The 26,391-nt window shown below is 36.3% G+C and overlaps 2 protein-coding genes across 8 annotated transcripts in view; one reads left to right on the top strand and one right to left on the bottom strand.

The window, feature by feature from the left end:
• TPR (translocated promoter region, nuclear basket protein) overlaps window positions 1-11,743 on the bottom strand; it is a 66,073-nt gene extending 54,330 nt beyond the window's left edge. For both annotated transcript variants that reach the window (XM_072830855.1, XM_072830856.1), the window contains exons 1-12: window positions 11,546-11,743; window positions 10,840-11,148; window positions 9,277-9,381; window positions 6,747-6,820; window positions 4,597-4,693; window positions 3,696-3,799; window positions 3,201-3,365; window positions 2,444-2,536; window positions 1,764-1,844; window positions 1,597-1,684; window positions 684-824; window positions 192-283 (exon numbers count right to left, since the gene is read on the bottom strand). In XM_072830855.1, coding sequence (XP_072686956.1) covers window positions 192-283; window positions 684-824; window positions 1,597-1,684; window positions 1,764-1,844; window positions 2,444-2,536; window positions 3,201-3,365; window positions 3,696-3,799; window positions 4,597-4,693; window positions 6,747-6,820; window positions 9,277-9,381; window positions 10,840-11,148; window positions 11,546-11,615 — 1,419 coding nt within the window. In that variant the 5' untranslated portion in view covers window positions 11,616-11,743. The remainder of the gene's footprint in view (window positions 1-191; window positions 284-683; window positions 825-1,596; window positions 1,685-1,763; window positions 1,845-2,443; window positions 2,537-3,200; window positions 3,366-3,695; window positions 3,800-4,596; window positions 4,694-6,746; window positions 6,821-9,276; window positions 9,382-10,839; window positions 11,149-11,545) is intronic.
• ODR4 (odr-4 GPCR localization factor homolog) overlaps window positions 11,510-26,391 on the top strand; it is a 39,661-nt gene continuing 24,779 nt past the window's right edge. Inside the window, exons 1-8 of one of the 6 annotated variants that reach the window (XM_072830867.1) lie at window positions 11,854-11,929; window positions 12,636-12,696; window positions 14,389-14,509; window positions 17,426-17,563; window positions 20,815-20,910; window positions 23,384-23,490; window positions 24,542-24,578; window positions 25,614-25,754. In XM_072830867.1, coding sequence (XP_072686968.1) covers window positions 14,411-14,509; window positions 17,426-17,563; window positions 20,815-20,910; window positions 23,384-23,490; window positions 24,542-24,578; window positions 25,614-25,754 — 618 coding nt within the window. In that variant the 5' untranslated portion in view covers window positions 11,854-11,929; window positions 12,636-12,696; window positions 14,389-14,410. Of the gene's footprint in view, window positions 11,930-12,245; window positions 12,523-12,562; window positions 12,697-12,739; window positions 12,856-14,388; window positions 14,510-17,425; window positions 17,564-20,814; window positions 20,911-23,383; window positions 23,491-24,541; window positions 24,579-25,613; window positions 25,755-26,391 lie in introns of those variants that run through there. The other 5 variants (XM_072830866.1, XM_072830865.1, XM_072830869.1 and 2 more) reach the window with 5 other exon arrangements.

The following is a 26,391-nucleotide window of genomic DNA, read 5'->3' as shown; positions in this document are numbered from 1 at the left end:
ACATGCATTATTAGCACTTAAACAAGATGGAAATGTTTACTATATGTTAGAAGAACCGGGACCAAGAAAGCTTCTCTTACAATGATCCATTAATCATCAGATGATTTTAAGAATAATCTTTCTGAGCATTACACATTTCAGCAAATTTCCTTTTGCTGAAAGGAAATAATAAGATTTAATACCATTCTGACCTCAGTTAATTTCATGCCAGGTTTCACTATCTTGGCCACAGCTGCTGCAGTAGGAGACATAGCTGCAAGCTCTTCTTCAGATAATATGGCTCCTGTACCAACATATAGAAATCTAGTGTTATTTCTGTAATGTTTCACACTAAAGCCAGTAATATATTTTCCAAAATGAGTGTGTTCCAAGTATGACACCAACTAAGCATTACATACAAATTCCTGAGATTTTAAATATGACATCAAATTGTCATCTAAAATCTTTTAGCTAAATGTAGCTAAAAATGTTCTGGAAATTGACACACAATTATGCGTGATCAAATGGTACTTGTATTTGACAATATGGTAAAGATATAGATAAGTACTAATTTTACACTAAAAAAAAACTCAATGGAGTTTCCTACAACACAAGAGAAATACTATTAGTGGAAATTAGTAAGAACGATGTAGGAAGTCCTTGTATTTCGTTCAAGTCATTTATAAGCATCTTCCAATCCATACCTTTACGTTTTGTGGCAGAAAGCAGGTCATTTGCATTCTCTAATTCCTTCTCCAATTTCCCAATTTTCTCAAGCATTTCTTTTTCCATTTGATCTTTAGATTCCTCCACTTCTAAAAGATGATCTTGTATTGCTTTATTGGCTAAAAACATTTTTAAAGACAGAATATCCACACACTATTAAAATCTTGGGAGTTTATAAAATGTAACAGCATAGTCATTATTTTTCCCTTCAGCAGAATTTCTAAACAGGCTAAGGTTGCCAGTTACCCTCTGAAAATTTACTTCTAATTCCTGAAATGTTCTTGCCTAATGAATCTATTTCTCCTTTTGATATCTTTTATCCATGGGGAAAATTAGGGAACTCAAATTGTCAAAAAGTGGCTCTTAGTATCTCTTTGGTTTTATTCTGATCTTTAGCTAGAACATAAGAAATGACTAGAAAAGATCACATAGACAACTTATACTAGCAAACAAAACAAAACAAAAAACCAAACACCAAACCCAAAAACATACTAAAAAGAATACAAGAAAATTAAAGATTTTAAAATATACAGATTTTAACCTAAAAAGTGAGGCTTATATATGGATTAAGAGAATACCCAAACTATAAACCCATATGTACTTATCAAAGTAAATGTTTCACAAATGGAAGAAAAATTTCCTGTTAGAAACCAGACCATTAAAAAAAAAAAAAAAAAAAAAAAAAATAGAAACCAGACCATACATAAGATGAAAAAAACTCTGAAAAACATTATCTATATTTTCAAATACCCTATCTGTTGAAAATAAAATTCAAAGTTTCTTAATCTAAGAATCTTTCTTCTATACTAAATTTCAACTCTATTAAGGTCAGTCTAATTTCTAAATCCAATAATCTACACACAAAATAATCTTCCCATAATTAAATTTTACCTTCTCCAGCTTCTTTCAAAAGTTTGTGTAGTTCATCCACTGCTCGGGTCAGTTCATTGCTCTTTGCCTCGGAGTCATCAGCAGCACTCTAAAATTTAATCTTAAAAAGTTACTGGACATCTAAAAATGCAGTATTAGAACAATAAAATGTGTAGTTGGGCATTTACCTTGTATAGATTAGAGAGCTTTATGTGAGCATTTAACTCATTGTGGAATTTCTCTTCCATACTGGCCTGCTGTTCCTTGGCCTGCAAAAAAGACCCAATTACAGCAATCTCGCTTGAACTGAATTTTGTTTTTGTTTTTAAAGATTTTATTTATTTATTCATGAGAGAGAGAGGCAGAGACACAAGCAGAGGGAGAAGCAGGCTCCATGCAGGGAGCCTGATGTGGGACTCAATTCCGGGACTCCAGGATCATGCCCTGGGCCAAAGGCAGGCACTAAACTGTTGAGCCACCCAGGGATCCCCCTGAACTGAATTTTGAAAGCTCAATGAATGTTAAAATGAAAAAATCCAATTTGTAAAAAGGTAAAAATTAACACCAGTTTTCAGGATAAAGATGAATGACCTTAAAGATAAAATATTACTAATATTTTTATCTTAAAGTATAATACTTCGATGATATTAAAATTAACCATATTTATTTTCAGACAATACTTTGGATCTAGCATACAACTGCCATTTCTGAATCTAGCCATTTTAGCCTAGCTACAGCATATGAAAGTGTCCTGGCCATTTTATGGTACCAGAAACAGATTAAAACATGAAATCATTTAAAAAATAATAGCGCCTCATTATGCTTTAATATTTTTATAAAAGAGAAATTTTAAAGTGGTCATCTATACCTCTTTCAGTTTGGTCAACAGCTCTTCTACATGTTTTTGAAGATTCTCATTTGATGTTTTCAAGCCACTCATCTGTTCTTCCATTCTAGAAACCTAGAAACAGAAGAGTTGGGTGGAGAGAGGATATTGTAACAACTAAAATGAATTTGATATAAAGCTTAGCTGCCAAGTGAAAGCGAAATGTCCTACATCCAAAATAAAGGATTTCACATAAAATGTATATATTTAAAAAAATGAAAATACCTCACAAACAACACGTTTGGATTTATCTCCCAAAACTCATCAGCACTTCTTAAATGTATCTTAATGATACATCAAAAGATAGTAGATGGTATCAAAATTCATCAAAAAATACCTTAAAGTATTTATTTAAATGCAATTGGTTTATTTCCTAGACCACATGCTTATGAATTTCATCTCCCACATTTCTAATATTATGTTTACTTTGGTACACCATGGAGTGTATTTTTTTTTAAGGTTTTTATTTATTTATTTGAGAGACAGAGAGGGAGAGAATAGAGTCTGCAGGATTTGGGGGAGGGCCAGAGGGAGAGAAGGACAAGCAGACTGCCTTCTCAGCAGTATAGCTCCTGACTCGAGGTTCAATCCCAGGACCCCAAGATCATGACCTGAGCTGAAGTCAGATGCTTAACCACCTAGCCACCCAGGTGCCCCTCATCATGGAATACCTCTGTCATAAACTGGCACACAAATGTTAAGTTTTAACCAAAATGAAAATACAATTTTCCTAACTTACCTCTTCTTTTTTGTTTTCAAGATTACATTTAAGCTCTAGAATCTCATTTCCTTTTTCTCTGCCAAGAGCCAAGAGTTCATCAGTTTTGGTTTTTAACTCTGTATTCAGCCATGTATTCTGATTATGTAACAACTCCTTTTCTTGCTCCAAACGTTTTTCTCTATACTAAAAATATCCAAGAAAATAACATTCAATTAAAGACAATACACGGTTAGCTAAAAGATCTTGCCTGCAGTTAAAGAACATAAAGCAGAAACTTAACAACAGAAATAAATATTTGCATGCATTCTTAACAGAAAACAGATTAAGAACTCTAAGAAACTTAAATATCACAAACAGTTCAATTAAAATGACTTTAATGTTTAATTGTTTCCGTGACATTAAACAAAAACACAGCTTTTAATTACTTTATAGAACATTTGCCTATACTTAAAATTTAATTTAGATGAGTTTTAAGCAAAAATTGCATTTTGTGCATTAGGAATTGTTACTTGCTTTAACAGAAACATCAGAAGCTTGAAGTTCATCCAATTTTAACTGCAGATCACCCTTTGTGGCATTGCTTTCTTTAAGTTTTTCATTGAGACGTTTAAAATCCTCTAGAAAATTCAGAAGAGAATTTGAAAATAATGACTAATGCTCAGAGGAACCAAACATTGAAGATGCATCTCTTGAAATATAAGCATTTAACACAAAGTAAGTAGTTCTCAACAACTTTGTTTATCTCTTAGTTAAAATTTAATTTTAACAAATGATAAGCCAAGTTTGCGTACCCAATCAAACATGAAAATTATATTGGTTATTTTATTTTTAAATGCAGTATCTTAAGCTAAATATACAAATTAACATTGATTTTCCTGATATATACCTACAGATCTATTAGAATTTCAAAAATAGCCATTTGTTAAGTTAAAAAGCAGTAATACATATAAAAACTACTCAAAACAGCGAAAATACATGCCTAGCTTATATTCTTGCCTAACTCCTTCAGTCCATATTTTTAAATAAAAGCTTTCCTTTCAGGTTCTTATACATATTGAATATTTATGGACAAGTTATATGAAAACGTGTGTCTGTATTAGGAGTTCAGCCTCTACAAATCAACACTTAAACTGTTTCTAATTTGCTATTATAAATAATATCATAGTATCTTAGTATATAAACCTTGATCCAAATTATAATTCCCTAGATGTTTTTCATTTGTGTATAATTGTCTAGACAATTCTTCAAAACCTTGATAATGATTTAAAGAAACGGATGGGAAAAACAATAGGATATTACATTGAACTATATTCTGAGCTACAACAAAGAAGCAAGAGAAGTGGACTGCAGATTAATTCCTATTATAAGAGAAAGAAAGGAGAGTGGAGTTAGAAGCTAAAGTATTTCTTCATACCTGTTAAATATTCAAGTTCTTGAGATAGTCTCTCATTGGTTCTAACTAAGTCTCTTTTTTCAGCTTCTAATTCTTCTTTCGTCCTTGTAAACTGGCTCTATCATGCAAAGGAAAAGCAGAATATGTTTAAATTAAAAAAAATCGAATTGATTAATCATTTTAGGAACTTAAACAGAATTATCACTGTATTTAACATTAGCTGTAGCTTAAGAATCGTTGGTTTTCTTTCTCTTATAACTTAATACATCAAAAAGTTTAAAAATCACCTATAATTTCAACACTATATTTTACATTTTAAAAAATTATTTTTCATAGGCTTATGAAAAGTTTCCCATATCACTATTTATCTCTTGGAAGTGTCCTTATTAACTTAAGCTTTGTAGAAAAGACATTTAGTTTACTTCTAATTTTTTGCTGCCATAAAATATAATCTTGATGGTTATCACTGCATCAAATTGGTTCAATTTAGTTTTCAAGAAAAAGCCCTAGACATGGAATTACTTAAAACTTTTAACATTTTGTCAAACTGCTTTGCAGCAAGACAATGACAATCAATATGCTTTTATTTGTAAGTGTCAATCTCAAGCCACTCATGCCAGAAATGAAAATCATTCTATTAAAAAAAAAAAAGGAAGAGAACGAAATCAATGTTAACATGGGGAGGTGAAAAGTAATTACCTTATTGTTTTATCTGCATTTCTCTGATTAGAAGTGAACTAGGGCAACACTTCATATTGCCACTGACCATTTGTAAAGCTTCTTCTCCAGCTTTTTAAAATTCCTTTGCCCATTTCCCCCTGAATGATTTTTCTTAAAGTATGAAAGTAGTCATATATTAAGGATCCAGTCATATTTTAATTGAAAAAATACGTATTAATGGTTTATTTGTGCTTTAGTTCTTTTTATGCAATGAATTTTAAATTTCTATTAAAGTCTACCACTTTCCCAGTTAGTATCTTTTTTAAATTAACTTTTAAAAATTTTTATTTAAATTCAGTTAACATATAACATACTATTAGTTTCAGAGGTAGAAATCAGTAAGTACCTTTTATATATCAAGTATCTTCTTTTTTCTTTTTAAAGATTTTATTTATTCATGAGAGACACAGAGAGAGAGAGAGAGAGAGAGAGAGAGAGAGGCAGAGGCAGAAGCAGAGGGAGAAGCAGGCTCCATGCAGGGAGCCTGATGTGGGACTTGATCCTGGGACTCCAGGATCACATCCCGGGGCCAAAGGCAGGCGCTCAACCGCTGAGCCACCCAGGGATCCCCTCAAGTATCTTTTAGTCTCAAATCAAACACAAGGGTTATTTTGTTTTGTTTTTCCAAACACAAGTTTTTAAAAAGCAAGGGCAAGAGTCTGAAGTTTCTATCCAATTAGAGAATTACTGAGTATGATCATTTTATTAAACCAATAGGTAAATAATCCTTTTGATTATATTCAATCTGTTATTCTTATCACTACTCTAGAGAAATAATTTTTTTTTAAAGATTTTATTTATTTATTCATGAGAGAGAGAGGCAGAGACACAGGCAGAGGAAGAAGCAGGCTCCATGCAGGGAGCTCGATGTGGGACTCGATCCTGGGACTTCAGGATCTCTCCCTGGGCCAAAATCAGGTATTAAACCATTGAGCCACCCAGGGATCCCCGAGAAATAATTTCTGATGTGGATTCACCCATATCCCCAGCTGTATCAACATAGTTGAAATAATGCCTGAGCAACAATAAGTATTAAATAGAGAATCTCTAAAAGAAAGGGAGGATGACAGGTAGATAAGAGAGTGAGTGGCGGGCGGGGGGGGGGGGGGCAGACAGATGGACCTATGATTATCTCACCTATTTATAGTTCTATGACATTTTACTTACAGTGTGAATTTTTCTGAAAAAAAAAATCACAACCTTAAGAGCTACAGAATCAAAAGCAAGTTTCTTTTTATATTAAATACCAATATATTCTGATGAGTAAAAGAAACACCTTATCAATAAAACACATAAAAGTTCTATTAACATATAAAATTTATATATATGCATATTTGTCAGTAGTTTCTCCTAATAGAACATGTTTCATCTTCCCATTAAGAAACACAAAATAGAATACTTCCTCAAGTGTCATGCTTATAGTTAGCTTTATTCACAGGAATAACTTTTACCTGAATGGCAATATTGCGATCCTGAGCAACTTCAAGTTCTTTATTTTTCTCAGTCAGCGCCTTTAGTTGATTGTCTGGATAAAAGGAATTTTATGAACATACATCCATAAACTTAAAAACTGCAGTGACAGTTTTCATGCATCTGCCACCCGTATACATTTTAAAATGAAGAAATGGAGTCTCAGAAAGGCTGAGTTGTAGAACACAGTATTACAAATTCATGAATATCCCAAATTTACTCTACTTCTAGAACAAATTTTTTTACTTTTTTTTTTTTTTTTTTAAGATTTTATTTATTTACTTATGAGAGGCACACAGGGAGAAAGGCAGAGACATAGGCAAAGGGAGAAGCAGACTCCCCATGGGGAGCCTGATGTGGGACTCAATCCCAGGACCTCAGGATCATAACCTGAGCCAAATGCAGACGTTCAATCATGAAGCCACCCAGGCATCCCATTTTACTTTTTTTTTTCTTAAGTAAGCATCATGCCCAGTGTAGAAACCAACTTGGGGCCCAAAACCATGACCCTGAGATCAAGATCTGAGCTGAGACCAAGAGTCAAACGCCCAACTGACTAAGCCACCTGATGCCCCAAACTAAATTTTTAAATATATTATCCTGTCTCCCAAATCATATTTGTGATATTCTAACCAACATTTATAGAAAAAAGCATATGCAATTATCACTTTCATCATATTTCAATGACTCTTCTAAATTAATTATAACAACGAGTTAGTTATATTTACAAATCAGGTAATTGAGAAAAAAAAGTCAAGAGAATAAATAACGTTTAAACTATGTAAACAATGTATACAGAGTAAACTATGTAAACAATGTTTACGTAACACATAACAACGGATAACAACAATGGATAATTGTGATACAGCTTGTTTATCACTCAAAAGAGCCTTCGATATGGAGGAAAAAAAATTATGCTTGATCATCAATCCCATAATCTCCACTTATAGTGGTCTATCTCCCCTTGAACAGTTTCTTCTCCAAATGCATGCAGATAACTAGGAAAAATAAGCTTTCTGACATTTTCTTTCACTGAAACATATCTATACTATGTGCTAGCAATTTAATGAGTAAATACATGATTACTACTTCCAATCTTTAGCTCTACCTAAACAATTGGCTTATTATAGAGAAAAACCATGTAAATTAGTCTGATTTTTCTATTTTGCACTATTATTTACTGTTTTCCAAAGTTAAGATCTAGAATGATAAACTAAAAAAAACAAACATAATTGTATACCCCAGAAAGGCATACTACATGTGTGTCTAGGTTTATCCTCGCCTTCTCCTTCTCCCCTTTTCAGATCTCATTAAAGAAGATATAAGCACAATAATTTTCTTTTCTTTTTCTTTAGCACAATAACTTTCCTGAAATTCTTTAGCACCATAGCTCTGTAGACCTAGTTATTATGCCAAAGCAGAACCATATACAGATGAACCAGATCTAGCTACTCAATAAATTACTTATGCCCTCATTCCATGTGTGTATATATACCACTGTACACATGTATCATATATTTTAAAAATTAAGTGCTTCAAAATTAGCTGGAAAAAATTATGACCTAAATAGCTGATGGGCACAGACCTAGTTAAGAAAAAAGGCTGAAGTGTTAACCATTCTCTTATTAGCTTCCTGTGTTCCCAAATTAAAAATCCAGCTACATCTAACAGCAAATATTATGTCCTCACTCTATAACAATCTTTTGACATTTGCGTTCTCTTATCATAACCAAAGCATATAATACACATTTCCCAAGAAAAGCTAGGACCTTAACTAAGATCTTGTGTACCTTCTAGAACTTAATGATAGGAGAAAACTAATTAAAAACAAAATTACTCGGGACACCTGGGTGGAATAGTCTGTTAAGTATTTGTCTCTTGCTTTTAGCTCAGGTCACGCTCTCAGGGTCGTGAGATCGAGTCCTGAATCGGAGTCTAGGCTCAGCACAGCGTCAGCATAAGATTCTCTCCCTACCCCACCTTGTGCTCACTCTTTAAAAATAAATAAATCTTAAAAAAAAAGGAAATTGTTCATCTTTCATAAAAATTGTTCATCTTTCAAAAAGGAAATTGTTCATCTTTCATAAGAAACACATAAGGAAGATATAGGCTTTAATCTTCAACAACATAAAAAATAATTAAGTCTCTGTCCTTAATTACATTTTCAGTTGCATAATGCTTCATGCGTCTTTAAAATGCTTTCAAACATCTCATTTGATCTGTACAGTTATGTAAGCACATGGACAGGTGGTTCTAGCCATTTCATATATTACGATTTACAAATGGCCAAAAGAGCTTCTGATAGCAGTCAGAATTAGAACCCAGGACTCCTGACCACTAAGCCTTACGTTTCTCATGTTCACCATCAAGTGAAAACTCCAAATACTACCTTAAATGAAAACAGTGACAATCAGTATTTTCATAAACAGTATGTCAATGTTTCCAAAGCATCCAAAAGTGTCTAAAAATCTCTATACTACAAGAATAAAATAAGGTTGTAAAAATACTTACTGAGCTTCTCTAGGTCAAGCCTTAAGCTCTGGCACTCTCGGGTTTCATTCACAAGTCTCTCCTGACTGTGAGACAACCTCTTCTCTATCTCAAAGTACTGTTGTTCTTCAGAAGCAGAGGAAAAAATAAAATCAAACATACATGTACACACACTGTCAATACTGCTATTTATTTTTAATAATGTTGATTTTAAAACTTAAAGACACAGTATTTGAATTGCACTCCAAATAAGAGATTTTGAGTAAAGATAAATAGAGCACTGAAAGGACTTTAACATTTCCAACTGACACATGTTTATGACAAAAGAAAATGAGACCTAGAGGGGATTTTACAACTTCTCTTCCATAAGACTGCAATTCTTCAAGGTAGGCAACAAGTCTTTACTCACCTTAGTATTTTCCCCATAAAAATCAACAGACATTTTAGTATAAAGCAGACACATGTTCAAAGAAACCTTATTACATGGAGAAAAAATTTAGATTAAAAACTGCTTTGTTTTAAAAGGTTGTATTAAAAGACTGAAATACCTAAAGATATAAAATAACTAAATTTATGTAAAAATGTGTTAACTGTACAAGAGAAGGACTGAGTGTGTCCTGTTGAGCACAGTATCAAGCACATAGGAGACAAGCGATATTTATGTATAAATAAATCAACAGGAGCCAGTGTATGTGCTATCTTCAGTGTTGGGATTCAAAGAATTATTTTTCCGACATCCAATGCTGCTTGATAATTAAAGTTTTTGAAATGACAGGGTTCAGAATTTTGTATCAATTTAGCCAAAGCAGCATCACCCCAGGTAAACCAGGGCAAATTATAACAAGAGTTTATATATTTCAGTAAGGGTAGCTGCTATGATCTTAATCCTTCTTCATGGACATACTCGTCGCTATGGTCGGCGACTTCCTTTCTTAAGGGCCTCCTGTAAGTACGTCTAAACAAGCCTTAACATATTTTCTATTAAACTCCAACGTGTAGAGAGAATTCCGATATATCCAACTCTTTTACGTTCACGGTTTCCAGCGCTGTCTTCCGCACGTACGCGTTTAGGTGAACATCTAGTTCGCAATCGGACCAGCGCGAAGGACTGAGGAACAGAACTTAGCGCACGAAGCAGTGCAATTAGACAAAGGCCTCTGAATGCAGGTGACCAGAAAACCGAGCGGAAATCACCAGCAGAGCAACAGAGAGACCGGGTACTCTAAGGTTAGAGACAGGGGCCGCAGACTCCCGCTAGTGCGGAGGAAAAGAGACCCCCGATGTGCGCCCTACACCATCAAGGGACCCTACAAGAGACCACCCGGACCACAAAGAGAACGGAACTGAATGTGAAATGGGTTTCAAACAAACAAAAGGGCTGCTTTCTATCTAACCGTGAGAGCAGGTAGGCGAAGGCCTGGGGTGGGGTGGGGTGGGGTGGGGTGGGGTGGGGTGTCTAAGGAGCAGGGGGGCGATGCCACCGGGGAGAGTCGCAGGCAGAAAGCGAGCTCGCAAGGGGAGAAGACCAGCCACAGCTACGGAGCCGGGCCCAGGATCCAGGGCGGGAAGAGCGTCGCCACTTACCGCTCTCCACCTTAAATTTCTCATGCCGCCCCTTCAGGCCATCGATCTCGGATTGCTGGTCAGCAAGGAACTTTTCAAGTTTGTTCTGGACGGACTTAGGCAGCTTGTTCAGTTCCGTGCGCTCCAGGACTTGCTGCAACACCGCCGCCATGTCTATCGGGCCGGTGGCCGCGGCGCCAGCCGCCGGCGGAGCAGAAGCGGAGAAGAAAGGCGAAGACCAAGAGGACCCAGAAGCCTGGGCGGCCGCCTCGGCCACCTCGCTCCGAGGCTCGCGCGCGCCCGCCCGCCGGAGACTCCCGCGGCGGGACCCTGGGAAACCGAGTCCCGCCTCAGCGCCGGCACCAGCCGCGCCACAGCGCCCGCGCCCGGACTGCGCGCGCAGCCGCCGGAAGCTGGGCACCCTGGGAATCCGAGTTCAGAGGGGCCTCTGCCCCTGCCCGGTTTCCGGCCCCCCCCACACACACACCCCGCCCGGGCCACCCGCCTCAAGCCCCGCGGGCTTGTGGGAAACGTAGTGTTTTTCTCAATCCCTTCCCTGAGCCTGACTGCGCAACGCCCATTCCGCTTCCTCTTTTCTCCCCGCCCCACGGCTCTCCTTTCCCCCGCCCCCCCGGCCCCGGTCCGGCTGCTAGGCAGCTGTCCGCGAGGTGGCGCCACAGAGTATCCGTCCACTCACGTCGCTCCCTGAAAAGCAAGGCGACCTTACCGTCGAAGCTCCGGGATGCCATGGGTCGTCCTCTTTGGCGGCTTCTAGACACTGAGCCGCTAGAGGGCATCGGTCCGGGCAGGGCTGGACGGCAGGCCCCGGGCTACCGCCACGCTCTCAATGGCGCCCGGAAGGGGGCGGGGTGGCGACCGCAGTCGCTTTGGCTGAGGTGCCGCGGTGAAGGAAGGGGGGCCGTGTGCGTCATCAGGCTGCGCCGCCTGGCTCCGGAGACCCTGGGTTTGGAGTGGGAAGTGAGGTGGGGGAAGTCTGTCGCTTTTTGATGAATTCATCGGTTGTGGACTTTGGACCCGAGGGGCGCCTGGCCCCTGGAGGCTTGTACGTGCACCTTAAAGCCCCATCTCCGGAGGACCGACAGTTCGACAGGTGTGTGTCTGTCACGCGTGCACGTGAGGAGTGAGTGTGTGCATTTGGGCTCGGAGAGCCTCCTTTTGAAGGAAGAAAGGGACCGAGGGTAGGAAACGTACGGGCAGACACTCCGGTACAGGTCCGGTTACCGCAAAACGCTTTATTTGAAACGGCGCCCTTTGGTGCCTTTTGTGTGTGTTGGGGGGGGGGGGCGGGGCGGGGGGGGTCACGACCAGGACCCACAGGCGCTTAAGGAGCCTGTTTGATTTTTCAGGGAGAGGATTTAAAGAAACCGGGAGGACTTTGAGTGTGACCTCTGGTTTTATGTTTTGAGGTAATCTCGTAGAAAGTGCTCCCAGCGTGTGTTCCTATTTCTAAGATGGAAGAAGCGTCGCGACAAAAGTTTTAAAACATTCTTCAAAACCGCTGACCGTCTGGCCCCCGTAATAGGACTGCTTGTTTCCAGATGGTGAAGTCTGCGGCTTGGAAGCTGAATCTGTAGATTATTTCATGTGTAATCCCCCTTCCGAAAAGAACTTGTTTCAATGAAGCATTCCCAAGTCATTCTCCCCTGCAGTCTCCCGCAGCAGCAGGCCTGTTGTGAATATTGAGTAAGGATGTGTTGGGTTTTTCGCCCAAAATATGTTGTAGGATTGTTTGAGTTAAGAAGGTTGCTGGTATGTTGTAGTGCCATCCATATACCGTGTCCTTGCCTCACTAGCAGTGATCCGCCAAGTGGAAACTGCAGCTATTCTGTGCGCAGAATCACGGGATCCTGAAATCAGGTAGGTTTTCAGACTTGCCTGATCCAAGTTCTGCATTTTGTAGACGAGGAAACCAGAGGCCAAGGAGATGAGCTGAGACTTGAGGGTTGAGATGTGACCCAGTCTCAAGTCACAGTGCTTGGACAGCTTGCAAGCTTACGTTGTCACGCAACACTTGAGGTAAAATTGAGCTGTTCTAGGCAAGGTCTGCGTTTTTAGTGGTGTCCTTTGTAAAGTATGATTGGCTATATTTTAAAGTTTTGAAGAAGCACTACAGTAATGTGGTTACTAGGTGACACCTTGGAAAAAATGAGATTGGGAAGTTACATAGAACTTTGGAGTGTCCCTGTCACTGCTTTTTCTTGCAAGAATTAAGGCAGAAGGAAAAGGAGTAGAGTAGCATAATAAAATTTAATACGTTAAGGCACTGTTAAAAGTGGAAAGCCTTTAAACTTAATAGCAGCATTAATGATTCATATAGGCAGTTCTAGACTTAGTCTAAAAATAATTCTGGTGCAAACCCAATTTACTTTCACAATTGTTGGGGGAAAAAATCTGGGAAGACGTAATTATACTGAACAGGCTCTTTGAGGAGACAACATCCAATAGGGAGTTTCAAACTGGAACCAATTCTTTGGGATTTACTTTTAGAGTAATGCAAAATCATTGTGACTGGCAATTTACTGGTGTCAGATACAGTTCATCTGCAGCTGCCTTGACTTTGTTGTACTAAATAAGATTGAAACTTTTTACACAACTCAAATGACTATTATTTCTTTTCAAAACGCTGCAACTGTTGTCTACAAATTGGAGAGAGAGAGAGAGAGGGCAAGCAAGCAGAACAGGGGTTACCCTTAGTAAAAGTTTAATTGAGAGACGGGGTTTTATTCCTTCATATGAACATAGCATTTCAGGGCTTGGATTCTAGAGCTAGACTGCCTCCGTGTAAATCCCACCTTTGCCATTTACCAGCTTTGTTGCTTGGGCAAGTTGCATTTCTTTTCTTCTTTTTAGTTTCTTCATCTATAAAACAAGGGTTATAATAACAGTATCTACTTTCTATGAATATTAAATGTTACCGTATGTAAAGTACTTAGAACATTGCCTTATACAAAGTAGAAACTATGTAAATGTTCATTATTATTGCATTGTTATTTATCAAATTCCATAATTCTAATTATACTATGAGCTGCTCAAGGGCATTGGTCAAGTATTGTTCATCTTTGTGCTATCCCAGCTGGCACGATTTCTAGCACATAGTAATTCTTCATACTATGCTTATTGAGTAAATGAATTTGATTCTCTCTACCTCCCAAGAGCAGCTCAGAAATTGTCCTCTTTCCTGTTGTAGAAATGAGTACAATGAGGCTCAGCAACAGACTATCAAAGCTGATGCAAACTAACAAGTAGTAAAGTCAATAAAAAATCAGCTGTGTTGACTAGTAGGTTAGTGTTCTCTCCCTTATCTTAGATAGGGGAGAGAGTTTTGTCTTTTATGTCAGCTCTCGCTGATTGGTAGTCATTTGCAGCAGCACAGTGTTGAGAATTCTAAAGCTACATTTGAACTTTGCAGGAAAGAATACTTAATAAGCAGTCAAGGCATGGGATAGTATCAGGAAGGTACAACTCTGTCTCTATACAACTCCTGTGACAAAAACATCACAAATTATATTTTTACCTAAAAATGCTGTGTATTTTTTTCTTGTAATTTAGGAGATTGAATTAGTTCCCAATAATGGGAAGAACCTACATTGTAGAAGAAACTGTTGGCCAGTATCTTTCAAACATAAATCTTCAAGGAAAGGATTTTGTCTCTGGTCTTTTAATTGGACAGGTATGTATCTTTTAGTGCATTTATTAGTAAAACAAATTACCTGTTTTTTTAATGTTAAAATGTTCTGTTTAGCAATAAACTCAAGGTTAGGGAATGGAGAAGAAGAACTTAAGAATGGTCTTCAAAGAAAAATGTGGAGAAGCAGGACAAACCTAGCTCAGGTTTGCTGTCAGAACACATTCCCTTTTGACAATGTAAAAGTAACTTATAATGTAGAAACTCCAAAATTAGAAATTCACTGATCAGATTATACATATGGTATTATCTTTCCAAGTATTTTTTATTCTCTTCTAATCTTTATTAACTCCTGGTTGTCTAATTCTTTGCAAAAGTAGCTTTTGACAACTTTATTCTCATTGTTTGCTTTATCTCAGTCGTATGGCAATATTGGTCAGGTCTATTGTTACATCTATGGTACTCAATCTTACTGAAATTTTTTTTAATGTTGATTCAGTGGGGAGAGGGAAAGGGAATAAGAGAAATTTGCAAATAAGACAAATTTTATTTCCCTTTTGGAGTTAAGGCTTAAAAATCAACAAAAAATGGAACACAGATTTGGGCAGTTACTTTAAAAAGAATAAACATGGGATGCCTGGGTGGCTCAGCAGTTGAGTGTCTGCCTCGGGCTCAGGGCATGATCCTGGGATTCTGGAATCAAGTCCCACATCGGGCTCCCTGTAGGGAGCCTGCTTCTCCCTCTGCCTATGTCTCTGCCTCTCTTTCTTTGCCTCTCATGAATAAGTAAATAAAATATTAAAAAAAGAAAAAACATAAGCACCTGGTGACTTGTTATAATTGAAGAAAAAAAATGTGTTGGGGATCCCTGAGTGGCGCAGTGGTTTAGCGCCTGACTTTGGCCCAGGGCGCAATCCTGGAGACCTGGGATCGAATCCCACGTCGGGCTCCCGATGCATGGAGCCTGCTTCTCCCTCTGCCTATGTCTCTGCCTCTCTCTCTCTCTCTCTCTGTGTGTGTGACTATCATAAATAAAAAAAATTTTTTAAAAATGTGTTAATCAGCAGGGAAGATGGGGCAGCAGTAGAAAGCAATAAAGAAAGGAGAGTCACAGACAAACTAATTACCTTCATCTAAACACTGTTTAGGGGAGAGTGCACTGTGGCCCAAGGACTTGATTTTGATGCCTAGTAGCAAAAAGAGTTCTACTGTGACAGTTTTCTTTCTGGGTGTTTTATCATGACACCTTAGAACCTTCAAATTGCATAATTAACTTTTCTTGTTTTGATTCTATCCAGATTTTAAAGCTACTTCTCTCCTATAATTTGAAACCCCATGTTATCTCCTTATAAAGAATGTACTGTCAAGGAGAGTCATGTGTTCACACCCCTTCGTGGTATTCTTGTTTTCAACATCATTCTAAATGAGCTTAGTTAATGTCAGTCTAGCCCTGAGAGACCAGTTCCTTCTTAGAGTTTTCACAAATCAGATTTCTTAACTTGTAAGACAGAGAGTAGATCTTATACTATTCACCAAGGTAGTACTACCCTATGAAACCTCTCATTAGTCAGCCAACCTACCTTTTTGGCAATAATCTAAACTATTTTTTTTTTAAAGATTTTATTTATTTATTTGAGAGAGAGAGAGCACAAGCAGGGGAGGGGCAGAAGGAGAGGGAGAAGCAGACTCCATGCTGAGTAGGGAGCCCAATGCAGGGCTCCATCCCAGAACCCCCAAGATCATGACCTGAGCCACTCCAGTGCCCCTGATCTACTTTTTTGATTGAGGTAACTTGAATCCAGTATGGGGCTCTTTTTGTTAGGAACTTTTTATTTAAGGTTTTCTTCTTTCCTTTATTTAAGAAAGTTTTGGGGGATAAGAGTTTCAGAGATAAAAGATAAAAGGTTGGGGAGAAATATCCTCTTCCAAACTTGCCTTACTCACATAGGCTTTTACTACAGCTTGACAAAACCACCATCTTACAAATAAGTCTTCCACAATTTAAGGTTTTCTTTCCAGTCTTTCCTTTTGATGGTGCCTTTTCATCCTTTCCAGTATGTTTCTTCTTCTTCTCTATTCCAGGGCTTATCACTTTTTTCTTCTTCCCCTCCAGCTTGCCTGTTTCCTACTTTCGGGGTCAGTTTCTTTTCCTTTTTAAAGTTATGCTTTCTTAATCAGCAGCTATCTTTTCCTCTGTGCATTTGAATGTAATTTTCTGGAAATAGCTTTTGTAGAAATAATTTCCTTTATTTTTTATTCCAGGATGATACTCATAATGGCAATTTCAGATCATGTATGAGAATGATACCATGCTATTTGGTTTTATCTGCCTTGTTCATACTTTTTTTATATCAAACCTTCACTATAGTGAGACTGAGCTTTTAGAAGTTTCTGAATTTATCTTTAGATATCCCACCTTTTATTACCATTAAACTGCTATTAAAGCAGAGTCATAAATCTGATAGCACTTCAATTATGTGTCTGACATCCCTTCTGCTTTCCTGTGGACACCCATATACAAGTTCCTTAGCATCATTGTTTCAATGGAAGTAAGACACAAAGTTATTTGTTGCTTTATTTTACTGAGTTTTTATATCTGCTGAGCTATCCAATCTGTTCAGATGATTTAGAAAATAAATATAATTAGAAAATTGATCAAGCATATTTTAGTTAAAATAGAGTACATTCACTCTTCCAGTAATTTTAAGGACCATCATATGATTCACATTCAGGATGTCCAAACAAATAAGGAGCTGATACTAAGTATATCATGTACATAAATAAATGACCTGTGAGGGAAACATTGTAAGGCTATCCATGAAAATTGGTTTCCCTAAAGAGTCCTTTGTGATACAAGTATTAACAATTTAAGTTGCTATAAATATTGTTTTGCATATCATAAGAGCTTTACATTCTTCAATCAGATGTCACTCTAATAAGCTTTTCTAATTTGTTTTTAAGTGTTCTTCACAAAAGGATTATGTCATTCTTGCCACTCGAACGCCACCCAAAGAGGAACAAAATGAGAATCTCAAACATCAACAAAAAGCTAAGTTGGGTAACTTGGATGAAGAATGGACCACAGAACATGCCAACCAGGTCATCATATTTGTCTTTTTATATAGTTAAATTGTGCTTATTGACTAACAAAAGTACTTTATCCTCGTTACTAGACTAGGATTTCAAAATACTCATTTTTAAGTTTTCAAATCTTGCATAGTGTATCAATGATAGAAGTATTTTCTGTTCTGTTTCTTCCATGATTATATTTTTTCTTTTTTAATGATATTTTTCATTTGTTGATTACTTGTGTCTAATTTTAAAAGTATTTTTTACTTGAGGTTAAATAACCCACCCAAGACTACATAATAAGTGATGGAACTGGGATTGATTTGAATCCAGGCTGTCTTATTTAAAAGTCTTTGATTTAAAAAAAAAAAAAATAATAATAATAATAAAATAATAAAAGTCTTTGATTTTATATGCTGTGCATTTCAATTATTCACCTTTATGCATTTTATTTTTTAATCTCTCTTTGTTATTAGTCCTTTAGCTTATTTCCAAATGTTCTTTAAAATAATACTAGTTATTGATAATATAGTTGCTCATCAGATTGTTTTAAAGACCTAACATAGGGTCTGAGAGAATAAGATGATAGTTTGGTTAGGGTTTTTTTTTTTTTTTTTTTTTAATGTTCTTAGAATGTATGTTGTAACCAAAGTGAAAGACATTATTACCACAAGAGAAGTGAAATAAGAGTAGAAAAGTGCTGTAAGAATATAAAATGGTGAATCATTAAATGCCTGCCAATGGCTGGATTCAAATGGCTTCAGAAAAGGTTCTGAACTTATAAGATGAATAGGGCTGTTAGTAGAAGTCAGAGAACATGTTGAACATACAAAGGACAGTATGAATAAATGACCCAAAGGCATGAAAGTTAAAGACAGGGGAAGAGCAAGCAATTGGGTATAATTGGAACATGGGGTATATAAAAGAACTTAGATATAAGGCTGGAAGGGGCCAGTTTATGGATGGTTCTGGAATGTCATCCTAAGAAGCAAGAGTTTGTTTGGTAGATAGTAGCTCTGTAGTAGACATTCAGAGCTCCCTATCTTGGGAAGGAGTTAATGTGATTGATCAGTAATTTAGAAAATAATTTCAATGCCTTGCTACAGTGTAAATGGAGAATAGAGATACTGATCAGTTACTATAATAGTTCAAAAAAAGATGATGGGAGCCTACACTAGATAAGCTTTATGAGGATCTGTCACATCTCTTTTGTTTATGGCTATCTCCTCAGTGCCAAGCATAGTATTTTCATGATTTACAAGAACTCCAAAATCTTGATAAATGAATACGTGAATTAACTAATGCAGTGGGCTAAAACTTCACTACCAAACACGCCACCCACAGAGCTAGTAGCAGGATAATGTAGTGACCAAGTAGACTAGGACCGAAGAGCATTTGAGAAAGTAGCTAAAGATGACAGAGATTTCTAATCTGGATGTCTAGGAAGAAGATGGTGTTGCCATTTCATAGAAGGAAACAGATTTGAGAGCGACTGAGAGGGAATTGTGACTACTTAAAAGTAGTCAATGAATGTATTATGTCAGCTAACAGGAAATGTTAGAGTAAAAGTAATCATTTTCATCTCCCACCAACTTTAAATTTTTTTAGAGATGTGCATGTTTATCTGTATGTGTGTATGTATTTGTGATGGGGGGTGGCATGTAGTGAAAGAATCTAAAAAATTTTTAATATCATCTTCTAATGAAAATATTAAATATTTTAAGCTTAAATCCCAATGGCTTCTAAATAATTTTGGACTCCAATTGTGCTTTTGGTTTCTTTTAAAAGTATATACTTATATATAAGTGTATAGCATATATATATACATATATATGTATTGAGAGATGTGTATCATATATGTACACACACAAACATAAAATTTTTATAGCAAAATAAGTTAACCTTTTTGCCTCTAGAAAGAAACGGCTAATTTTATGTGTGCGTGATTTTGAAAACATGCATAATTCCCATGCTAAATATGAAAACTTTGTTCTTTATGTGTCAAGCTTGTGTTACTATAATGAATAGAATTTATTAATACAGAGGGAATCACCAACAGACACAATGTAAATGTATTCCAGAATAGACTGTGGTAGCTAAGAAGATTTAACTTTCTGACCAGTTTTTTTATGTACTAAGTATACAAAAAATAACCAAAGCACTTTGATCTCTGAGTTTAGTTGGTAGAAAAAATTCCGTCTGTATTAAGAACTAGCCACAATTACATGAAGGGAAATAACATGGAGGACAAATAGGTAGTATGGATCAAAAAACCTTAAAAATATGTATAACTTCATAACCTAGTAATCCATCTCAAAAAATTTATCCTAAGCAAATAATCCCATGAACAGAGAAAGCCTTGCTAGAATTTTTACAGTATTATTTGAGTAAAGAAAAATTGGAAATAACATTCATACTCAATATAATAAACAGATATAAAAAATTGAAGTAAACATAAAAAATAGGAAACAAATGATTTTTAAGTCAGACTCCTTCTCTTCAAATCCCAGGCTTTAGTATTCTTCTTTGTAGGTATACAGAGTTAGTTGAGAACCACTTTCTTCCCTTAACTTCCAGACCATCACATACCAGTAATCATAACACAGGTTTGTGCGGTAAGTTCCATGGGAGAACAACACCAAAGTTCTGTGGGACCTGAGAGATCAAAGTATCAGGGAAGGCAGCTTCCTTAAGGTGACTTTGAAGTATTCAACAGAGTTCAGACACATAGAAAGATAAGGGAAAGTCAGTTCACGCTGAGGCAGCAGCCTGAATGAAGGTGTAGTTAGCCAGATATGTATATGGAGAAGAGTGAGGACTTCCTAATATTTCAGGGGAAGTAATATCAAATGAGGCTCTGAATATCAGATAGCTAGATTTTAGAGTCTGAAATACCAGTAGTAGATACATTTATATATTATTTAGGTGACAGTAGAAGCCATTGAAAATATTTTAGAAGATATTTCAGTCTGTGATCTCATGAGAAAGGGGTTTATTGATGTAGCTAAAGGGTGTCATTATTAATAGTATTAAATGGCTTTAGTTATAAAGGCCAAAAATTAAGGACAGTCTAGGAAGATTGTGTACATAATGATGCCCCATTCATCATGGTTATCAACTATTTCTCAGTATTTTTACCTGTTTTTCAAAGCTCCCACCTCAGTGCTATGTATATAGTTGGTACTCAGTATTTACTGATTTAATTTTTAGCTTATCAAACACAAAAGATTTCATATAATGCCAAACGCTTATGTTAACTAATACTATATTTCTATTTTTAGGTGTCCAGAATGCTACCAGGGGGACTTTTAGTTCTTGGAGTATTTATCATTACAACTTTAGAAATGGGAAATGATTGTCAAAATGCTCTGCGTAGAGTAAGTCTGAAATATCAGAAATTCTTAATATGATCAGTTACTTTTTTTTTTTTTTTTTTTTTTTTGAAGTGTGCTCCTTGCTGGGCATGGACTCACAACTCTGAGATCAAGATCTGAGCTAAGATCGAAAGTCAGGTGCTTAACTGACTGAACCACCCAGGTGCCCCAAAGTTATATCTTATTTTAATTGATTATACTATGTACAGTGATCCTAAGCATACTTAGGTTAGCATTCCGTAATTATGCTGGGATTAAGTTGAAATAGCTTTTTCCATCCAACTGCTTGGTATTTTGAGTGTAAAAAAAAGTCAATATTTCTATTTTCAATCAAAGCTATATATTTTTAAATAACTTTAAAGATAAGTTATTATTGGGGCACCTGAGTGGCTCTGTGGTTGAGCATCTGCCTTTGGCTCAGGTCGTGATCCTGGGGTCCTGGGATCAAATCCCACATCAGGCTCCCATAGGGAGCCTTTTTCTCCCTCTGCCTTATGTCTCTGCCTCTCTCCCCATGTCTCTCATGAATAAATAGATAAAGTCTTTAAAAATAAAGATAATTTTTTACTATTATGAGACAAATTATAGTGGTTTTAACAATTTTTCTTGTACAATAGCAATATTCTGCTAGACCTTCCTTCTAGTTCAAAGTGATTGGTATAATGTGAAAGTGATAGATTTGTGATTCTTCACCTGTTCAATTTTCTCAAGATCCTGAGAGTAAAACATAATCAGATACTTATTCTTTATTCCTGGGCAGAGTATCTATCATTAGTCCCCTCCTGTATGTTTTACTCCCATATCAGTAAATTGGGTAACAACATAGTCTGTAAATAAATATGAAGGTCTACAAGCTGTTTCCCCTTAAACCCAAATCTAAAGCAAACTTTGTGCAGGCAACTTTCATCTTTTTTTTAATACTCAGGATCCAGATGAGCCTTCAAAAAGTTCTTTCCCACCCCAAGAGAGAGGGGGACCCATAATCTTGAGAAGTGCAAAACCCCACAGAATCAAAAAAATTTTCTAGTAAAAAAGTCTGTAGCTCATAAAAATCATAGTTGCTACAGATTCTTCCAGTTTTGTAACCTTTCCTGTCAAATGTCCCACATCAAATCTTTGCTATTTGTGCCTGTCAAATGTCCCACATCAAATCTTTGCTATTTGTGCCTAAGGGAGAAAGGGAAGAAAATGGAGATATTCCCCTCCCCTGGCAAGTTACTCAACTTTCTGCTCTTTTTTCCATTGTAAATAAATGTACCTTTTACAATTGTTCAACTTCTTTGACATTTTGAAATATAATCTAAACGTGTATGTGCTTAATCACGATGGTTGTAAATCTTTTGTGATTGGGACTGGATTGAAGAAGGTGAATGTGGGCTCAGTGCTAGAGAGATACAGTTGGTCCTTTTATCTTTTCCTTTTGCTTTTGTATCGTTTTATTCCTAAGAGGCAAATAAGACTTTAGAAAGGCTGTATTTCGGGCCTTATTGAGTTTCCATTTTCTGACTTTTTTTCCACTGCCCATAGTGAGGAACTTTGTAAGAAGTAACCTTACAAAACTAGTGTCTCCCATAAGGTCATTGTTGAGAACTTTGTTATGTTACATACTATCACCTTTGAAGAAATTTCTTTTGATGTTATTATCAAGAAAGTTACGTCTCTTCTCATCAGTTGTATTCAGTTTATGGACAATGTGAATTAGGTAACAGATTAGGTTTGGCTGTGTACACTATTGTTAGGAAGTTTAGAATTTATGACCCTTGGAATGCCTGGAGGGCTCAGTGGTTGAGCGTCTGCCTTTGGCTCAGATCCTGATCCCCAGGGTCCGGGATCAAGTCCCACATTGGGCTCCTTGCTGGGAGCCTGCTTCTCCCTCTGCCTCTGTCTCTGCCTCTCTCTCTGTGACTCTCATGAATAAATAAAATCTTTAAAAGTTTATGACCCTCCACTCATATCAAATATGCATTTGTATAATTCTTATTTCTGGCATAAATGTATGTCACTATTTCTGATTTTTTTATTTTCAATTTACATTATTAGTATATTTTATGTGTATATAGTGCCTTACATTTTTTGTGACATTTAAATAAATCTCAAGTGGGTGGCATGCTTCATTTTTATAGGTTAAATATCACTTGTCATTTCTCATTCTAATTAAAATAGTCTTTGTTCTGTACTTTTAAACTTAAATGCTAATTGCCCAAAATTAATTTCTCATGTCCAGCAGATTGATGACAATGATTTGTATTTTTATATTTAAAACTCAAATTTTATAGATTTCTGAAAATGGAATCCAAAAGGTTAATAAATCAGTTTCATTTTTTTTTCTTTTTTGAAGAAAACAAAATTTAATGATAGAATCATAGAATTTTAAAACGAATTAGGAGCTTAGGGACATTATAATTATCTTTTTCCTTGCACTCACTTTTGTTCTCTTATTTTGTATTAAGTTAATGTGTGTTTTCCTCCCTTTCAGCTAATATTTGCTATGGAAAAATCTTTGAGTAAAAGGAGACTCTGGAATTTCACAGAAGAAGAGGTCTCAGAAAGAGTGACACTTCACATTTGCTCTTCTACAAAAAAGTATCTTTTATTTAGGTGTTGATGTTTTAAACTATATGATATCAAAATAATGTTCCTGCAAGTTTTTTTCCCATTTACTTATATTTTAAAAACAAGCATAATTTGGAAGTTTTTCCTGTAAATAACACATAATTAGGACTGCCAATAATAGTACTAGTAATAATGGTTTTTAATCATGCCTCAGGATTGTTAAAGAGTTTGAGAAAGATGGCAAGGACTGGGGATTCTGAACTCTTTACCAGCTAACTGCCCCTGTCCATTGAAGCTCAGTAGATCCTCTGCTGAGTGGTAGATGCCTGACAATGCAGGCAAAGTAATGCTTTTATCTTGTTGAATTTTCACCTCCAATTCAAAATGTCCAATTAAAGCACAGATGTATTGAGCTGGACAGTGTAGGACATCCAAGAAATTTTTTTGTCTTTAGCCAAGAACAAGTGACACTGGAAGCCTCCTTAGGGCCTCCTTAGCTGCTTTCCTCTGTATCTTGCCAGGGCAAGAGTATCTCCTGAGCAAGAGGCAGCCATACCAAGGGAGCGAAGCAGTGTAAGGGCCCAGTAAATTAGGCCTTGCAAAAGATAAATTGAAGAAGAGACCATTCCTACAGAAGCTGAGCTGGTAACTCCTTTGGTATTTAAAAGTTCCATGTACAGGCGCTTTGACCCAATAAACATTTTCAGTCTTGACTCCATTCAAAACAGCACCTCTATTTTTATAGAGGGTGTGTATTTGAGGGAAATTTTGCAAGTGTTTCAGGATTTTAAGCAATAGGGAATAGTTAAAGCACCACAAGTATTACAGTCAGAATAATTTTTGTGTACATGTATTAGTCTGTGCAAAGTGTGAATATATATGTGTTTATTTACAAGATGTACATGTATTTGTGCAAACATATGTAAATATATGTGTATATATATCTTTATATGAAGTGGTATGATTTTGTAAAAACCCTTAGATGCATGCACTTTATTTTTATTTTTTGATGACTTATTTTCTTTTGATTATCAAAAATTACTTCTCTTTCTTTAGTTATTTCTATCCTTAATCAGTAAAGAATAGTTTGTCGAACTTATGATATCCGTGATCCAAAGGTAAGAAAAATTGCTTTTTAAAAGATTTGTATTGCAAAAAAAAAAAAAAAAAAAATTGTATTGCAAAGTATTTTTATTTATTTATTTTTTTATTTATTTATTTTTTTTAATTTTTATTTATTTATGATAGTCACACAGAGAGAGAGAGAGAGGCAGAGACATAGGCAGAGGGAGAAGCAGGCTCCATGTACCGGGAGCCCGACATGGGATTCGATCCAGGGTCTCCAGGATCGCGCCCTGGGCCAAAGGCAGGCGCCAAACCGCTGCGCCACCCAGGGATCCCTGCAAAGTATTTTTAAAATAAAATTCAGTTATTTAGTTTTAATAATTTTTAGTGCTTTCATTTCCTATTGGTGTCCACAGCCACCTGCAGTTTTTTAAAATTTTGAAATGTGATTAATTTCATTACAAGCAAGGATATTTTATTTTTTGTTGTTCAAATATTTTTATTAAGCTCCCCCTACCTATTTATGCATTTAGTATTATATTTGAGAGGCTGGTAGTAGTAAAAGCATCTGGGCCTTTGGTAGTTAGTTGCGTAGTTAAGTAAGCCATCTACTAGCAGAATCCAGACTAATGTTTTGCTAAGTTGTCTAAAAGCAATGTGAAAAAAAGTAACTTTGCAGTGTAGTGTTAGCAAGGATAGGACAGAAAGGAGAATATCTGGCACCTGATAGTTGCTCAGTGATTATTTGCTACACACAAAAGCTTCTAATTTGATACTGTTGAAGCTACAGATAAGAACCAGAGGACTTGTCAGAATTCTACATGAACTGTCTGATTCTTTTCAACCTACCTCTGGGGAATGGAGCTGCCAAGGCTGCCTGGGATGTATTGAAGGGTAGTGAATTTAATGCATGCTTTATTTCTATTTAGTTTTAACTTATTGCCCTTTGATGAGAGAAGTTGACCAAAATATATTAGGTATCAGCTTGTGTGAGTTAATTAGGTTGTACGTTTTATAGTATTTTATTGATCCACGTATTTTACCTGAATCACGTATTTTATGTTTTTCCACCTTCCCCACTGCTAAAGAGTTCAGCAAAACCAGCAGATTGGAAGTACCAAAATGGACTGTCAACCTCATGGCTTCCGTTAGAGTGTACAGTTCATGTTAATATTCACATCCCGCTGTCTACCACTTCTGTCAGCTATACGCTGGAGAAAAATACAAAGGTATCAGGGCAAAATGAATTCTCCTTAGTCATTGTTGAATAGATGAACTGCTTTTATTCTGGTTGTCTATGCCATTTTATAATCCTCAAAAATCACATGCTAATTATAATGATATTATGGGTGACTAATTTATTACCGCAAGCAAATTAGAAATTTAAAGATAGGACAAAAAAAAAAAAAAAGATAGGACAGCATCATAATACTAATGTATTAGCATGATAGGTACTTCATAGATATTTGTTGATTAACATGTAGCTAAGTACATTGTAAAACATCATTACATTAAATATATAAAAAAGGTATACTGTTTGGTCTTTTCTTTTTTTTTTTTAATTTTTATTTATTATGATAGTCACACAGAGAGAGAGAGAGAGAGGCAGAGACATAGGCAGAGGGAGAAGCAGGCTCCATGCACCGGGAGCCCGACATGGGATTCGATCCCGGGTCTCCATGATCGCGCCCTGGGCCAAAGGCAGGCGCTAAACTGCTGCGCCACCCACGGTTCCCTGGTCTTTCTTTTCTTTGATTTTATTTTCTCCTTTCTAGTCCTTTTTTGTATTTCTGTACATTCTTTTGTTCATATCTCATTTCTCTTCTTTTGCTGGAGCTTGCTTATTTTTTTTCTCCTTAATATATA

This window comes from Canis lupus, chromosome 6 (genome assembly GCF_048164855.1).
Source record: "Canis lupus baileyi chromosome 6, mCanLup2.hap1, whole genome shotgun sequence".
Classification (NCBI taxonomy): Eukaryota; Metazoa; Chordata; class Mammalia; order Carnivora; family Canidae; genus Canis; species Canis lupus.
Note: the sequence above shows the minus strand (reverse complement) of the source record. Positions and strands in the feature narration are given on the sequence as shown.